Raw genomic sequence first — 19,236 nt, forward strand, 5'->3', positions numbered from 1 at the left:
TTTCACTTCATGTTATTTATTTGGCTGTGCCGGGTCTTAGTTGCAGCATTTGGAATCTAGTTCCCTGACCAGGGATGGAACCCCAGGGCTCCCTGCATTGCGAGCGCAGAGTTTTAGCCACTGGACCAGCAGGGAAGTTCCGTGATCGTAGCTCTTTTTAATTCCTTTTCTTTCTAACTGTTGGTAAGTGTGTGAGTGTGAGTGGGGAGGGGGTGGTCTTTTGGGACCTGGAGGTGGTTGGAGCAATCACAGCCTCATGAACGGTCCATTCATATAATGTTGTTGTTTGTTGCTCAGTTGTGTCTGACTCTTTGAGACCCCATGGACTGCAGCATGCCAGGCTCCTCTAGCCTTCACCATCTCCCGGAGCTTGCTCAAGCCCATGTCCATCGACTCAGTGATGCCATCCAACCATCTCATCCTCTGTCATCCCCTTCTCCTCCTGCCCTCAATCTTCCCCAGCATCAGGGGCTTTTCTAATGAGTTGGCTGTTTGTGTCAGGTGGCCAAAGGATTGGAGCTTCAGTTTCAGCATCAATTCTTTCAGTGAACATTTAGGGTTGATCTCCTTTAGGACTGACTGGTTTGATCTCTTTGCAGTCCAAGGGATTCTAGAGTTTTCTACAACACCACAGTTCTAAAGCACCAATTCTTCAGTGCCCAGCCTTCTTTATGGTCCAGCTCTCACATCCATACATAACTACTGGAAAAACCATAGCTTTGACTATACAGACCTTTGCTGGCAAAGTAATGTCTCTGATTGGTATATACTGCCATTCATATATACTGCCCTCCAGTTGTGGATTTTACAAGTACCACCCCTCAACAGTCAATACTGTCATTATTCAAGACTTCTGGGATGGTCTCTTGGGCTCCCTGGAAACCCTCACCCCTTATAATAATATAGAGTTATACACAGAATGAAAGTTAAAAAAACTGGCAGGGAATCCTTAGCAATGACCCTGAAATTTATTTACTGATCAACAATTATAATCATACAATACTGAGAAATATATAACAAAAAAAAATTATTGGAGGACAACTGCTCTACCATATTGTGTTGGCTGACTTCTGTCATGAAATTTATTTTTTAATCAAGAGAGAGTTAAGTCATTAGGATTAGAATCCTCCCCAGTGCCTAGCCTTCTCAGCCTTGGAATGAGAAATCTGATTCAGATGAACACCTGCGTGGCCTAAAATCCTACACCATGAAGTCATTTTCCAACCTGCCCATTTTACTATTTGTTCCCCCAGATTTGGTCTTTGCCTAATTTCATTCAACCTAGAGCTAATTTTGATCACCTCTGTGACCGTGATGAATTTGGTTAGAAGTTGTAAGATACTCTGTGGGTTAGTGTGACAGGTGGAATCAGGGCGTGGGGCTCATGCTGCTTTACAAGGCAATCGTCTAGTTTTCTTATTGGGGTAAATGATGAAGACCAAAGGCCTCCTGGTTATCCGCCTACCGAGTGGATTACGGCCCTGTAAAACAGTACATCTGTCCTGTGAACGCTTAAATAATAGGCTGGAGAGATGAAATTAGCATAGATGCACATGAAATCATAATGCTGCACAGAGAATCAAGGTGATGGCTTTGGGTCTATGCCATGTTCTCTGAATCTGCTTTGAATTCCGTGTGCACATCAGAGATGCAAAATATTTCACGTAGAGTTTCAAGACAGGGAGATCATTTTTTTTCTTTTATGGTGGCGGATTTCACATGACTTCCTTTGTTAAGCTTAAGCTGGAAAACAAAAGTTAACATTTTTGTTCTTTGTGTCCTTCATCTCTGCAAATTGAGGATTTTAGTGTTAAGAATCAGGCTTCCTAGTATGAATATCCTCCTGCTTTCATGTATCAACCTAGAATATGGTTGGTCTTTTGTTTTTGAGCATACTGGGCAGGCACGTGGGATCTTAGTTCCCTTACCAGGGATTGAACCCGTGCCTCATACAGTGGAAGTGTGGAATCTTAACCACTGGACTGCCAGAGAAGCTCATGGTTGGTTTTTTAACACAGGGATCTACAAGTGAAGTTGAATAGTCTACTGATCAAGATTCAGAAAACTGAAGATTGTCAAAAGCTATTTGCATTTGTGGGGAGGGTTTGAAACACTCCTTAATGAGTGATTATAGATAAGTTTTGGTTTCACAGCTCAATGCATTCCTGAGAAACTGGTGGACGATTCTGGAAAGAAGAGGTGGGGCTTCCCTGGAGGCTCAGTGGTGAAGAACCTGCCTGCTAGTGCAGGAGACATGGGTTCAGTCCCTGATCTGGGAAGATCCCACATGCCAGTTCAGTTCAGTTCAGTTCAGTCACTCAGTCGTGTCCGACTCTCCGCGACCCCATGAATCACAGCACGCCAGGCCTCCCTGTCCATCACCAACTCCCGGAGTACACTCAAACTCACGTCCACAGAGTCGGTGATGCCATCCAGCCATCTCATTCTCCGTCGTCCCCTTCTCCTCCCGCCCCCAACCTTTCCCAGCATCAGAGTCTTTTCCAGAGAGTCAACTCGTCGCATGAGGTGGCCAAAGTATTGCAGTTTCAGCTTTAGCATCAGTCCCTCCAATGAACATCCAGGATTGATCTCCTTTAGAATGGACTGGTTGGATCTCCTTGCAGTATAAGGGACTCTCAAGAGTCTTCTCCAACACCACAGTTCAAAAGCATCGATTCTTCGGCGATCAGCCTTCTTCACAGTCCAACTCTCACATCCATACATGACCACGGGAAAAACCATTGCCTTGACTAGACGGACTTTGGTTGGCAAAGTAATGTCTCTGCTTTTTAATATACTATCAAGGTTGGTCATAACTTTCCTTCCAAGGAGCAAGCGTCTTTTAATTTCCTGGCTGCAATCAGCATCTGCAGCGATTTTGGAGCCCAAAAAAATAAAGTCTGACACTGTTTCCACTGTTTTCCCACATGCCAAGGAGCAATTAAATCCAAGCGTCACAACTACTGAGCCTGTGCTCTAGAGCCCAGGAGCTGCAACTACTGAGCCCACTTGCCGCGACTGCTGAAAGCTCTGCAACAAGAGAAGCCACTGCAATGAGAAGCCCCATGCACCACACTAGAGTTGCCACAACTAGAGAAAAGCCTGCACAGATCCAGTACAGCTATAAATAAATAAATGCATAAAAAGAAGAGGGAACTTCCATCAGCTTGAAGAGTTGGGCTATAATTTGGTTTAAAAATGCCTTTAAGAGTCAGAAAGAGAAAGATAAACATCATATTCTAACGCATATATACGGAATCTAGAAAAATGGTGCTGAAGAATTTACTTACAGGGCAGCAGTGGAGAAGCAGACATAAAGAATAGACTCATGGACACGGGGAGAGGGGAGGAGAGGGTGGGATGTGTGGAGGAGTAACGTGGAAACTTACATCACCATGTGTAAAACTGACAGCCAATGGGAATTTGCTGTATGACTCAGGAAACTCAAACAGGGGCTCTGTATCAACCTAGAGGGGTGGGATGGGGCAGGAGGTGGTAGGGAGGTTCAAGAGGGAGGAGATATATGGAGATCCAACCAGTCCATTCTAAAGGAGATCAGTCCTGGCTGTTCATTGGAAGGACTGATGCTAAAGCTGAAACTCCAATACTTTGGCCACCTCATGCAACGAGTTAACTCATTAGAAAAGACTCTGATGCTGGGAGGGATTGGGGGCAGGAGGAGAAGCGGACGACAGAGAATGAGATGGCTGGATGGCATCACCGACTCGATGGACATGAGTCTGAGTGAACTCCGGGAGTTGGTGATAGACAGGGAGGCCTGGCGTGCTGTGACTCATGGGGTCAGAAAGAGTTGGACACGACTGAGCAACTGAACTGAACTGAAGGCTGATTAATGTTGAGGTTTGACAGAAAAGAACAAAATTCTCTGAAGCAATTATCCTTCAATAAAAAAATTAATTAATTTAAAAAAATGCCTTTAAGTAGTGAGTCACTCACGGTAACCTGGCGTGCTACAGTCCACGGGGTTGCAAAGGGTACGGCATGACTTAGCAACTGAACAACATTCTTGGTCGAAAACCTTAATAACCATCACTACAGCAACAAGAAAGAAAGAAAGTGAAAGTGAAGCCGCTCAGTCGTGTCAAACTCTGCGAGCCACCAGGCTCCTCCGTCCATGGGATTTTCCAGGCAAGAACCGGAGTGGGTTGCCATTTCCTTCTCCAGAGAATCTTCCTGACCCATGGATCGAACCCGGGTCTCCTGCATTTCAGGCAGATGCTTTATCATCTGAGCCACCAATGATTTGGTACAGCAACAGTAACAGCTCTAATTTCCTGAGCAGTTCCTAGGCTGGGACTGTGCTGGGCCCTTGACATGCTTTATTTCCTGTAACGCTCTGAACAACCCCGTGAGGTACATACGATGACCCACACCCATTAACAAATTGTTTTCCTTTTTGTAGTAAAAACATATAACCTAAGTTCACCATCTTAACCATTTTTAAGTGTGCGGGCCGGTAGTGTTAAGTAGATTCACTCTGCTGTGCAACAGACCTTGAGAACTTCATCTTGCAAGAATGAAACTCAGTCCCATCAAACAGCTACTCCCCATTACCCTTCCTCCATCCCCTGGCCACTCTGGTTCTATGAGGATGTATCCACCCCCATATCATAACCGAGGAAACAGAGGCACAAAGAAACTTCTGTGAGTCTGCCCTGTAGCTCTTAAGTACAGAACTCGGATGACACCTCGCTCTATTTGATGCAAAGTGTGAGCTCCAGGCCCACACCCTGCGTTTGTGGATTGTTCGCGGGGTGGGTTGCCTGGCCACCCAAATCAGAATCATCTCGGGGGCAGGCCGCTTGTTAAAATGCAGACTCTTGGGCTCCATCCGATGAGGTTTCATGCAGAAGGTCCAGGGGTTGGCAGGGAAACCTCTGATGATTTGAATGCTCACTGAAATTTGAGAAGCTCCATGTTTTAGCTCTCCTGGGTAGCAATAGTTAGGCTGGCTTTGACATGGGTACAACTCCATCTTTGTTCTGAAGAGATGCAGGTGCCATACAACGCAGCAAAAATTAGAGAAGAAGCCAGTGTGGTGAGCAAAGAGATCTGAGGCCTGGAAAGGCTCCCTTCTCCCCGGTCAGGACCACACCTGCCAGTTTGCACTGCTGATTTAGACATGATGCTCTGTACCTAGTGACTCCCCCTAATGTTTCCCCCCAGTGCCATGCGTTTGCCCCTAGAGCTGCCATGGGGCTTCGGCTCTGTGCACAACAGCTTTTGTTCAGCCATTACCTATTGAGTTATTTGTTGTAATAAATCACTAGTCAGCCACTTTGGCACATCTTTCTATACACATGTAAACAGTTTCAGCCTCCTGCAAGTGAAGAGCAGTATCACCTTAGCATAGTTGTTATTTCCTTAGGAAGGGAAACAATTATTTATCGGGCTGTAGGGTTTCTAACATCTGAGTCATTGCCTTGTGGTGAGATAGGCACTGAAGTAACATGAATTTATCAGACCCTGATGATCTTCAAGGCGGGAGAATCTGACTTACAGTGTGATGGCCGAAGAACGGGCGACGATGGTGGTGACAGCAGTAATCATATGGACAGGAAATAGTCACATAGTTTGCACTTCTGGCACTTAGCACTTGCAAATGTTTTTCTCTAGAGTACTAAAAGATTAATTTTCTAGCATCCAGAAATGAATCTTTTTCTTTCCCTACTCACTGTATTTTCCCATAACTTCTTCAGGCATTCAGGGAGTGCTCTTTGGCACATTCCCGTGATGGCGTTGCATGTGTCAGAATTAATGACACTATTTGAACAGTTGTTATAGTCCTTTTTTCAGAGTAACGTTCTCTTTTTTCCTCTATGATACTGTCTCCTATTTTAAATTAACTTTTACTGGAGCTTAGTTGCTCTACAATGCTGTGATACCTTCTATGGCAGGCTAGGTCTTATGTTCAGTGAATTATTTAGCTCACCATGGTTCCCAGTGAATTCCTAGAACTTTCAGTCAGCGTTGACCACTATGGAATTTGTGGTCTTGCTTGCGTCTTCTTCTTGCTAAAATCTCTTAGGCCCAGCCCTGAGGTCCCGTCACACGGCTCTCCGTTACTCCCAAACCTAGCTGTTCCTGATACCCCTCGATGGGGGAAATGATGCTCTCACAGACACTGATGGGCACTGTTTCCTTCTTTCTCCCCCAGCTTTCATCCTATCACACCTGGAGTCCTTGGACAGGTCCTATGATGGCCTGGGTCCCCTCACAATTTGGTTAATGGGTAAGGATTTGAGCTTGGGTACCAGGTACCTGAAGTTCAGGGGGGAGGCTGTCAGCCCCCATGCTGGCTAGCAGGGGTCTCACTGAGAGAGTGCTGGGACATTCACAGGGGAGCTACGTCTTCCTAACTGGGACCATGAGGTTATTTTTCTAGGATATCAGATAAGATCATCCACTTCCTTAAGCCTTGCTTTGTCTCCCTTTGGACTTACAGAATCAAGTGCAGCCTCCTTAGCAGGGAGCCCAAGGCTCCCTGTGATGAGACCACACCCTGCCTCTGCTCTCGGCTTTGTCTCCTGCCAGTCCACACACTCACACACACACACACACAGAGGCTCATGTGCACCCCTACACACACACACACACACACACACACGCACACGCTCTTGTGCACCCCTCCCACAGGCTCTGCTCTCTCATCTGATGGTCCTTTCCCTGTCTGTCCGGCAAACTGCTGCTTACACTTCAAGACGACAGAAAGATGTCATGTCTGTGACGCATTTCTAGACTTCCCTGGTTGGGCTCATTTCTCTCCTTCCTTCCCTCACAACCCCACTTGTCATAAACCTTGTCACGCTCTACTGTGGAGGAGGAAATGGCAACCCACTCCAGTGTTCTTGCCTGGAGAATCCCAGGGACAGAGGAGCCTGGTGGGCTGCCATCTATTGGGTCGCACAGGGTTGAACACGACTGAAGAGACTTAGCAGCAGCAGCGGCACGCTCTACTGTAATTATTTGTTTACATTGCCTTCTTTCTCACTGAGAAGCCCTTGAAGACAGGGTCTCCTATATCTTTGAATCCCCAGCATCCAAAACAAGGTTTTGAGTGAAGCTTGGCTCTTCTGTGGGGCCTGAGCTGGGTGACGGAGGGGAGAATGACGTGGGAAGACAGGATCAGCCTTACCTTTCTGCTCTCCTTTATCTGCAAGTGTCTTTGTTCCATGTGATCCTTCCCTGGCCTGGTCATACTCCCTGGTGAGTTGGCTGAGCCTCCAGTAGGACACAGGGATAGACCGAAACAAATGTGATGCTGGGTTGGGGTCACTCATGCAAATGACTTAACGGCTAACAGTGCAAGCGAGTCCATTTGTAAGTGGTGCTTAAGGGATTAGAAGCTACAGAAAGGGCCATCAAATGGGGTGGTTTGGCCTGGGAAGGGCTTTGGGGGAACCAGAACTTTGAAGGTCAGCTTTAGAAGGTTAGGGATGCCCATTGAAGGTCAAGAGAGGGGCGGGGGAAACGTAGCAGTGCATCCAGATGTGTGAGTAGGGTTGGCCTTCTGTGTCCTCTGCCCCTGTGCCTCTGGTCACCAGTGACTCAACAGATCAAGCAATATGAAGGACCACAGTACAAGTTACTGGCTCAGTCTGCTGATGAAGGGGTTTCTCCAGGGCCTGAGGAACCAGAGCCTACTCTTGCATCAGTGAAAGCCATCTGGAAGAGGGAAAACAGACTACCCCCAGGACAAAGCACACGGGACTCAGTCTCTGCTTGATGCGGCGAGACTGCAACCCACAGGACTCCCTCTGTTGTAGCTGCCTGCCTTGGCAGACCTGAAACTCACTCATCCCTGGACCCCAAGGGGAGGAAATTAAAGCACTTGTTTTCTCCTTTATTCTGAGTAATTTTTCCTCTGTTCTAGGCTAGTCTGGGGATCCAATAATTTGATTTACAGATACAAAGGTAAATCTTTGTATCTGTAAAAAATATATATCTTTTTAAAGGAACTCCTTGATGGCTCAGATGGTGAAGAATCTGCCTGCAGTGCAGAAGACCTGGGTTCTCCCTGGGTCAGGAGGATCCCCTGGCGAAGGGAATGGCAACCCACTCCAGTATTCTTGCCTGGAGAATTCCATAGACAGAGGAGCCTGGGGGGTTACAGTCCTTGGGGTCACAAAGTGTCTGGGTGACTAACACTTTCACTTTCACATGAGTAGGACAGGACTAGAATCGAGGGTTTTTCACCCCAAATCTCAAACTCTTCCCGCTAATCAGTATACCTCAAACTATGCCTGGTAACTGTGGTACTTAAGATGATTATAGAAAAATTAATATCCAAATTTTTAATATATATTATTTTACATATATTTTAAAATTTTATTTTGATGTGACATAAAAAATGTCTAAACTGTTATTTTAGAGATATCATTACTTGAAATGAGGCTGAAAAGATTCATGCTATACAGAGAAGGTCCAGATAAACAAATATGTGAAAACATGATTTTAATAACTGACTTGGGAACAACTGAAATACAATGTGCTTTCATTCAGAGTTCCCACTTGAAAGCTCTCAACTATAATTATTATGACGGCAGAAACACCAAAGGGTATTTTCAGTGAGAAAAAAATTCAATAATAAAAATGTGAATGACATTTTAAGTCCTCAAAATACCCGAAGCATTTGTAAGAAGGATTAAAGGAGGTGACATTTGATCCTTGTATGTGCTTCTGAATATCAGTAACCCTTTGTGTTATGGATAAACATCTTTTAAAACTGCCTTGGACAATGAAAGAATACTATTGAAGACTTGGGAAATAGAAAACATGTTTTTCTTCTTTTAAACACTTTAAATTGGAGTGCTCATTTAATAGGTATTTTAATATTTTGAATTAAAATTCAATGGCCATTTTCTCCTATGACCAGAGAATTTGCAGATGCTCGTGTATCTCCACCTGAAATTTCTAAAAGTTCAACTGAAGTCATTCAACGTGGGCAATTCACATTGGGCTGATCTGTCATTACTCCTGGCACCGAGATTCTGATGGGTGATGTTCCTTAGCCTTTGATGGGGAGGCCCTTTAAATGATTCGTAAGAATGTAACAGTTGGAATATTTGAAGGGGGTTCATTTTGTGCCTGATTTGGGAACACAGTGACCATTCAGGCCTGTGGAACTGCTGCAGGAGGATTCCTTCAGCCCCTGCCTCGGAGCATGGCCTCAGAGGGGGTGTCCGGAGCTGGGAATCCTGCACCCTGAGCAGCCAGTCAGGTTTATCTTCTATGTTCTAAACGGTGGAAGGGCCTGGAGAAGCTCCGTCCTTGGCCCTCCCATCCTCCCTCCTGTCTTTTCCCCTGGAGCTGTCTGGCTTGAAAAAGACAGCACAGAACCCTCCTTGGAGAATGGGATGAAGGGGTCTGTAGGCGCCCAGTGCTTGCCCACAGAAAGGTCAGTGCTGCCCAAGAGGACATGCGGGTCGTCCACTCAAGCAGACTTTCTGTGACTTTCCACCAAACAGAAACGGGCAGCTGCCCGGGTGAGCACATTCCCAGTGGCGCTCAGGAGCCTGCGGCTGAAACACACGGCCATGCACAAAGATACACCACGAGAAGGGACCCGTTTCTCAGGGCTCTCTCACTTGGGGCAGTGGCTAGGAACAGGACTTGCTGCTCAACTCCACCTGATTTGTTTTTTTTCCTGCACTGGGTCTTCCTTGCAGTGTGGGGGCTTTCTCTAGTTGCCCCCAGCAGAGGCGACTCTCGAGTTTCAGCAGCCTGGCTGTAGAGCATGTAGGTTTCAGTGGCTGTAGCCCATGGGCTTAGTTTCCTTGCAGCTGCATGTGGGATCTTCCCCGATCAGGGATTGAGCCTGTGTCCCCTGCACTGGCAGTGCGTGGGTGCTAAGTCGCTTCAGTCATGTGCAACTCTATGTGACCCTATGAGCAAAGCCTGCCAGGTTCCTCTGTCCATGGGATTCTCCAGGCAAGAACACTGGCGTGGGTTGCCATTCCCTTCTTCAGGGGATCTTCCAGACCCAGGATCGAACCTGGGTCCCCTGCATTGGCAAGTGTATTCTTAAGCACTGAACCACCAGGGAAGCCCTCCTGAAAGTGAATCCAGGTTCTGCTTTTTCCTAGCTTTGAGTGATCTGAGCCTCAATGTCCTCATCTCTAAAATGGGGATGATGATCCTACCCCTTGTAGGGTTGTTGTGAGGATTAAATAAAAGGATGTACATCACTTGACAGGCTCTCAGTGCGTGGGAGCCGAGACTGCTTCCACCACGACCATCACTGTTACCACGGCTGTGGTCCTGCCCCCAGTGAGCCGCCGCCACTCCCGTTCTCAGGGCAATCTCCTCCACCTGTGGCTGTTTCCACCCCCAGGACCACTGCCACCACGCTGCTGCTGTTACTGCTACTGCTGGTGTTAGTCAGAGAAAGTGTCATCCGGTTGATCCCAGAAAGGGCCAGGGAGAAGCAGAGCATCGGATTATGACCAGATTTGAAGATTCCAGACTAGCTTTAAGGGTTCTGAGAGTCATCCGCATTCCAGGAGATGTAAGAGTACAGAATGACTCCCTCCTCCCCAAAGATTCTTGTTCCCTCTAAACTCTTATAAATCACAGATTGATTTGTCCCTGTAAGAAATGAGACTCAGAGGTGCTATGTATTTGACACAGCACCAGTATTTGAAAACAAATGCATTTTAAAGAATTAAAAAAAAAAAAAAGAAACTTAGAATATCTGCGAGAGGAGGTTCTAATCAAAGGCAAGTGACCAGAAGTTGGGAGCCAAAAGTGACCAGAAGTTGGGAGCCAAAATCAGGCCAAGTATATACCACATGGAAAACTACCTACCAAAGTGAAACAACTGGATTTCTAAGCATATATTTATAAGCTTGAGGCTTCGGTCAAACAGTACAGTTTTCAGTAGCCGGTAAGCAGGAAAAGGAAAGGTATAGCATAAAAAGAGGAAGTTCTTGGGAACATGGGAACTGAGTGGATGTAAAATGAAGATTATCATTAACATTTTGCTCCTTAATAAGGAAGCATGAAATCATTTAGCTTGAGCTCTATACAGGAAGTAGAAACACGCATGTGTTGGACATTGGTAAGATTAATTTGAGACTCTGCCCATAGTTTTAGGAAACTGGTGAAGTAAAGAAGAATTAGCAGAAGAAAATCTGGAAGATGAATTTGGAAGGGAAGGTAGAGGTGGCTGAACAGTAGGGAGGAGAGCTGAGGTGAATGTTTGGGTCAATTATCTTAATACGTGACCTGTCCAGAGCTGTCTACTTGCCCAGATGGAGTGTCTCCATGGACCAGAGCCTCTTTACTTCACAGACAGACAGGGAGACCAAAGGTACCTTCTGTTTCTAAGATTCTTCTCAGAACCCACTAAATGTAGGCAACAAGCTTTATCGTTTAAAATATTCAGGCAGAATGATCAGGACAGGAATCCAGAAGGCTTTAAATATCTTTTGATAAGAAAATCTGGAAAAATCAGGCCAGCTATGCCACATGGAAGGCTACCTACCGAGGTGAAACAATTGGATTTATAAGCATATTGCAATCTAAACGAGTTTCCGCATTTGCCAGTAAAGTAGAGGGTGTGCTTAATTTTCTGTTTTTTAAAAATAGTTTTATTGAGATATAATTTGCATACCATAAATTTCACCCATTGTTAAGTATATAATTCGTTGACTTTTACTAACTACATAGAATTCTGCAACTATCACTGCTCAGATTTTTTTGAAACTGGAAATCTTGTTGGAAAATATTTTATTTTTTAATACTGAGATAAATGTGTAAATATCTTGCATTTAATATTTTATGTCAGAATATTTTGTCAAATTTAAGCTGATATTACTATGAGAAAAGCAGAGAATGAAGGCCATTTTATAGCAGTTTGAAGCTAAGACCAATAATTTTAAACTTCTTCTATTTTATATATTGTAGTCTTATTATTTCTTTGGAAAATACATCTAAACAAACTAGCATTAACTAGAAGGCACTTTAAATTTTAAAGCATCTACTAAAATATAAATGATGAATAATAACTGATAAAATAATTAGTGAAATTTTTTTTCAATTTTTCTAGAAGGGGAAAATGTCATTATCATATATATTGTTAAAAAGTACAACGAATAATTTCTTTTTAGCACTGTCAGAAATTTAGAAACCAGATAGCTAAATAGTATTTACTAAATGTATATCATGTACTGATTTCCAAGATGCTGCAGGAGGATGTACAATAGGGAAAATTCTTTACTCTCTGAGCTAGTAGTAAGAAATGCCCCCAGTTTTTTTTTTTCCCACTGAGGTCCACTAACTTAAAATGGAAAAAAAAAATGAGAGAATTCTAGAAACTCTTGCTTTCTGTTTTTTAGTAAAATAAAAGCTCATTTGCCTGCTTTTAATATTAAAAAGAATTAAAGAATTGTTTAAGAAGCACCACAAAGTATCAAAGGAACGCTCTGAACCTCTCTAGTATAATCAGCAGAAGGAGAGAAAGCAGGGGACAGGGGCAGGGTGGTAGAGATGATGTGGCAAGAAAGGAGGACAGAGAGATAGAGAAAAAGAGAAAACCTAAAAGAGTCCACAGAAAGGGAGCAGGGAAGGCAGAGGAAGGAAATACACGGAAGCACACGCAGACCCGCACATCCTGAGAGGGAGAAGTCCCGTAAGAGGGAACGAGAGGAAAGCCACCCTTTCATGGCCCTTGCTTGGTTCTTGCTCTTAACGGAGCTGAAAGGCATGGTATACTTCTGCAACCACAGGTGTAACTGAGAACAGGGCTTTGGGAACTTGTCCTTTGAGTGAGATGAAACCCAGCTCGGGGTCAGACAGGGCCTCTTTACCCAAGAGCCCCCAGTCTAGCTCTCAGAGTTTCCCACCTAGCTTAGGAGATCGGATGACTAATAAAACAGAATGAGGTTTGCAGAGCTCAGAGCCAGGATGTCTTTCTGGGGCAGGGCAGGTGGACAGGCCAAGACAGAACTGAGAAGGAGGGGGCCGCGTGGGGAATAATAGCTGGGAAGTTACATGGATTTTCAGGGCACTTTCCTTTCTCATCACCTACTGCTCATGCAAAAAAAAAAAAAAAAAGGAGCGCATGATGAAGAAAAAGATTCTAATCTGAACTAATCAAATTCACATTTTGTGTCTGAGTGAATACTTTTTAAAGCTCTGTCTACTTTTGGTCATTAGCGTGAGGATTCATTGTGACCAAATTGAAACCAGATTTAAGTTAATTCTGCTCATATCTTTAGTGACAAAGTGAGCCCCGAATTCTGGTAGGGGCTGGATCACCACCTTGGGTGTGTGAGTGACCTTGGGTAACTTCCAAACCCTTGTTGGGTCTCGGTGTATTTTTTAAGTTGTAAACTGAAAGGATTTAACTAGAAGATTTTCTGAGATTTCATCCAACAGAATTACATTGTTTTCAATTGAAATTGAGCAAGGAAAAAAAAAATCCTGGAAAATATAAGCCAGAAGAGAAGTATTTTGATTAAAATATCTTTAGGAATGTGTTTTAAATTAAGGATGAAACAACTTGAAAAATCATCAGATTTAATCTACATCCAAAATCTCTTATCCTCTAACACTAAGCCAGCCACTTGCCACTAAACCTGTGTGAAACAAGGATATGATCAACAGTAAAACTGCACTGCCTTGATTTACATGCAATTTGTTGTTAATCAGATCAACCTTAAAGTTATCGCAGGCAGACTCAACTTTCTAAGAATTTGACTTTTTAAATGTCAAAAGTATGGCATATACTTTATATACATATAAAGATTTTCATGAACAAGGAAATAAAGGGAGAAATGCAATAACTAAGCATCTCAAAAGAAGAGTAATGTCCCTTCCTCTCTCATTTTCACTGGCAATCACTCGGTTCTGATTTTGAGTGTTGCTGCTTACAATTAAGTGGGGCAAGGCTGTGGGTGGTGGGGTGCATGAGTGTAGGAGGGCACACTGCTGTCTATTAGTGGAATCAACTCTTTCCTTTGACGAAGACAACAACCAAATCTTTGGATGGTTTATTTGATCTGTGTGAAAGAGTGGCAGTGGGATTTCTGGCACTTGAATAAGCGGAAACAATATTTTTGGCTAGAGAGACTTCTGAGTTCTCTCAGGGAGCCTTCTAGAAGGCCATCTGGACCAAACAGTATTTCTTTTGTAAAGCCCTGCATTTGGAAACACAAATGAAAGGTGTGTGAGCCACAATCAGATACCTACAAAAATAACTTGCTTTCAATATTGGGGATTTATTATTCTTTGGATTTTTCTAGATAAGAAGACTTACATGAGAAAAATAAACTCTTTCTTTTTTCTTTCTTTATTAAGATATAAGTTCCCATTTATATTCCTGTAGAGAATTTGCTTATTAATGTAAACATATTAATCTGTATTATTGCTTTCTCCAGAGTGAAGTTAGAATGTTTCAGTCATACGTGACCTTGTTTTTGACCTTTATAATTACTAAAGGAACCTAGATTTTAAGGTAGAGACTTTTTCTTCCTTGGTTTTTAGCCAGCTTGCAAAGCTATAATGAACAAAAAAATACTGAAAAATTTAAACAAAATCCTTCCAAAAACCAAACAAAGCATTTAAAGATTTCATATGAATAAAACAGAGTGCTTAGAACACTGAAAATGTAGCAAAGTCATATTGGCAGCCAGACACTGCAGAAATATGAATATTCTAGCAAAGTACCTTTAAAAATCGATCTCACCTAATACATATTGCTATTCTTAATATCTTCTGCTATTCTTTCATATTTTTCTGCAAGAGCCTCTATTTGGAAAGAAATGGTAAATTCTTAAATTAGAATTTCCTGGCATTATCAATCATTTTAAAAAAGCAATCGACTATTTCCTTTCGCTGTCATTTTTGCCCAAGAAGTGATGAAATTAACACTGTGTTTAGAATATAGACATGAAAAAATACACAGTATCATACATATATGAATGTATATTTAGTACAGATATGTATATGTGTTTATTTATATGCAAATTAAGGTTTCTATTAATATTAACTAATTATTTGCTTGAGATGGTTTCAATTATCCAATTTTCATACTATACATAATTCTTAGTTGATAACAAAAGAACTGCTAAAATCATATTTTAAAATAAACAATACTAAATTCAGTTCTAAATGGAGAATTTTCAAATATTGAAATCATTATTATGAAAAATGACATCAAAATGATGTAAACTTTTAAGAAAATATAAATTTAAGACAAATCACATGGGAGTGATTTTTCCTGGCTAAAATATTTCACCAAATAATTTGAGGCTAACATAATTAATGACATGCAGATTGTATCTCAAAATGTATTTTTCTAGAAGGATAGAAGAAAGACTCAAGTTTGATTAATAGTGTGGATATATACCTCAGAACTGATGTCAGCTGAAGCAGAAATATTTTAGCTTATGGGAATTAAAACAGGAGCATAGAGTATGTGGAATGTTTAAATTACTTCCAACAGATTTTAATGAGTCCCTAATATTAATCTATAGTCCTAATTCTTATTGCTGGGAGCTATTACTATGCCAGACAAATTTTGTTAGCTTGAAAATATCTTTAGTTTCCTTAAATGAAGCAGTTATAAGTATCATTACCTGCCTTACAGTGACAGATTATATGAGCAAATTATTATTTTTATTATTTCAAAATTATTTTTAATGTAAAGTATTTTTTTACCAACACGAAGATGAAGGGTATCAAATTTCATTTCCTTAGAACTTTCAATTAATATAAAATTTAAAAATTTCCCATGATACTAAAGACTAAACCCCAATAATTTATCTACTTTGGATCTAAGTATTCTCATTAATTTTGTTATTTGGAGGGGACAGGAAAAAATGTAGAACTTTAATTTCTTAATAATATTATTATTACTACTATAGAAAATACAAATGACTCAGCAGTAATGGTGAACTTTAGCTATACCTTTTGTCTTAGGGCAAAGTATAGTTTAAGATAGGAGCAGGAAGTAGAGAAAAGCAATGACACATAATTTTGCCTTCTTGGGTCATTTCTACTTGAAAGCATTGCTTGAATGAAATTTTCATCAAAGGGTGAAAAAAAAGATCTTTTAGAAATTTTAAGTATCTCCCTAGGACACAAACCATCAGCTTCCCATTCACTGAGAGAGTCACCTGTGCTTTGGACAAAGTATCCGAGGGTTTATGTTTTCATCAGTGAGTCACATTTGAAATAAAACAGATTAGATGTTTGTTGGAAGCAGTAGTTTATACAACTGAGAGACCTATTTATACTAAATCTTTACAAACAGAACCTACATTATTTAAACCCCAAGACCCCTCAAGACCCAGAGTCACCTACCTGGCAGACCCAATTTCTGTGACCAGTCAATTTATAGGCAAAGCGAAAGAAACATGCGAACTGGATAAAATAACCATATGTCCCCACTGGAAGCCCCATTACTTGAATCATTTAAACCTTGCTGGACAAAGCACCAGGAGAATTTGCTGTAGGAAACAAACCTACACGAATGAGGCAGGGAAGAAATGACCTAATAGTAAATCTCCCTTCTGCTCTAATTTCTATGGTTCTGTTAAGAAAGGCTGTGCTACCACAATGTTGTGAAAGCTTATGCCTCAACAAGAGGGCATTTCTTATTTAAAAACAAAAACCCAAACCCAACAGTTCATAATTTAACATGTAAGTTGCCATCATCAAAAGGCAAGGATACTTTAGGGCAATTTTCCCTGGGAACAGCACTTTCACGATACAATGGAAAAGCGTTGATTTTCCCCTCATTCAAGAACTTAAATGCCAGTAAAAGAGTGTGTTTCTAATTTGAATTTTGTTTGCTGGCTACTGAAACTTAGGGAAGCCTCTCCCATACCGTTAGCTGCTTATAATGCCAGTGGCATCCTTCGGTTTTATTCAGTGTGAGACCCGGTGTAGACAGTAAAGGGAGGCACGTTTGGCTCAGACTGGAAGCCTACTTGGTCTGCATTTGGATGGCCCCCATCCTGCCTCAGTTTATGTCAGGAGGAAGGACCTATCAGGTGCATATCCTTAGCTGGCATAAGGTACACACTGAAGTAGAGAACATTTAGTCAGTGTGTGCAGGCAAGCAGGCAGGAGAGGGGAATGGATGGAGTTATTCTGCATACATAAATGTAAAAGTACATGGCTCTTCTCTCTAGATAATTATATTTATTCATGGAGGAACTGAATTGGGGGGGGGTCAAGATATAGAAAAATTATTTTTATGAACTGCAATTTTTTTATGGTTATTATTGATTTCAAACGAAAAGCTGCTAGGTATCCTGAAACTGGTTTAAGTCCTGATTTGGATGTTTCTAGTGTCCCATTTTCTGCCTTTTGACTTTAAGTGCAAGTTTGTGCATAGAGGAGCCTGCAAGTGTGTGAGGGCAAGCATGCGTGCATGGTTGGGATTGAAGGCAGGTAATGGGAGGGAGGGAGTGTGACCCATTTAATATTGTTACCTAGTTTTGAAAATCTTGGGATTTTTAGGTGTGTGTTTTTACTCCAATGAAAAGTATAAGCCTCACGTTTCACATTGATGTCACCGGTTCACCACTGAAAACCAATTTTGTTCTTTTTTTTTTTTTGGTAGAGGGGGTACTGTTTAACACTTAGAAACTATATAATGTTTCAACACTCTTTCTCCCCTGAGTAGTTTTGCATGCTAGGCATCAAAACTTCACTCTTTCCGTAAGTAACAAGGCCGAGTTTAAATATAACCTCTGGGATAGATTTATAAAGGCAACTTTCCTCCCATCCCCTTAAAAAGAGGCAAACGGTATTATTGCAAATAACCTTTAAGATAATTAACTGACAATGCTGCAACTAGCATAAAATCTTCCTTCGGGCGACACCTCATTTAAGTGTTACTGGCACAAAGTGGAGACAGATTGTGCATCACCACTGCAATATTTACACAGCAGAAACCCACAGAGCAGGAAACGCGAGGCTCAATGATGCACTAAATTAGGAACAACCGTACTCCAGTGTTAATTTGCTTTCCATTCGATCCAAATCTCAGGTCCAGAAATTGGTACTAACACACAGACAACCTCCCACTCTTCAATGACTAAACCAGAGGAGATTTTTGTACTCCCCCCTCAAATTAAAATAACTTGAAATTTATTTCTTCTCTCCCTAAGAATCATTTGATCAAACTGTGTTTATTTCATTACAACTTGCTCTCATTTTGATCTAAAATTATTTTCATATGAATGCCACATTGGGGTCTGTAGAGTAAAACTAAACAGACTTCTATTTTTTTCAAAGGCTGCCAGTATAGTTTATGAAAAGAATAAAATGGGAAACTTGAGAGCCAGTGAGTGAAATATTTAGGAACGAGCAACAAATTTACCTTAAATGAATTTCTCACTGATGAATGATGTCCCTGCCTAAGCCTACACAAATCCCCCTCCCCCAAATAGGAGTTCTTTTAGAACCACCCAAACAATACATATTTTTTCATTCTTCCCCACAGTATTTTAAACATGAGTTTCACCCACCGTTTCGGGGCATTTTAACACAACGTTTACCTTTCCTAATTGTTGATGTTCTTTAAAGGCAGCAATCAGTTCTTCAGCCCACTTAATTTTTTCAGCAGAAGGAGAAAACTGCTCCTGGACCACCGCAATTTGGTTCGGGTGTATCACCTGCTTACCTACGAGAAGATTAATAACACCGGAAACACAAAACAACAAACAGATGTTCAAACAAAATGTCTCAACCATGCCAGGCTCCTGAATGCCTGCCTTACAGACTGTATATAACTCTGTTTAGAACTTTTTAAAAAGAAAATGACCACAATCAGGCAGGCCTTTCCAGAATACCACAGAAGAACAAATACAACAATGGCAGTAATTGTGTTTTGGATGCTATAGAAATGTCACCTTAGTGCAGATAATCTCTCATTTTTAGTTACAGGTGGACTGACCAGGCAGCTCACTGATTGACTGCTTTGGCTGGAATTTTAAAGGATAATGTCTGCAAATTAGAACAATTATTTTGAATTAAAGTAGAAAAAATTACATGTTAATTCTTTCCAATTCTGTAAGTTGTCTTTGGTTGTTTCTGTACTATTATTCCACCTTCCGTGATTTCTTTTAAAAGGGGTCTGTCAGTTTTCATAGAGCTTACAGAAGCAGGTGTTATAACTACATTAATATCAAATGGTGTCTTACAATAATACACTTAATTTTCGTTCTTTCAGAAGAATATGGTGCATCTTGTCTAGCC

General features: G+C 41.8%; 1 protein-coding gene across 7 annotated transcripts in view; it reads right to left on the reverse strand.

Moving 5' to 3' along the window:
- CLYBL (citramalyl-CoA lyase) overlaps nucleotides 1-19,236 on the reverse strand; it is a 238,183-nt gene that overhangs the window by 14,713 nt on the left and 204,234 nt on the right. For all 7 annotated transcript variants that reach the window (XR_016038854.1, XM_088842634.1, XM_088842633.1 and 4 more), the window contains one exon: nucleotides 18,537-18,661. Coding sequence is in view for 6 of the 7 variants with exons in the window: in XM_088842634.1 (XP_088698760.1) it covers nucleotides 18,537-18,661 (125 nt within the window). In the remaining variant the exon portion in view is untranslated. The remainder of the gene's footprint in view (nucleotides 1-18,536; nucleotides 18,662-19,236) is intronic.

The sequence above is a fragment of the Moschus berezovskii genome, chromosome 13, assembly GCF_049115385.1.
Source record: "Moschus berezovskii isolate FMDL1 chromosome 13, NW_MosBer_1.0, whole genome shotgun sequence".
NCBI lineage: Eukaryota > Metazoa > Chordata > Mammalia > Artiodactyla > Moschidae > Moschus > Moschus berezovskii.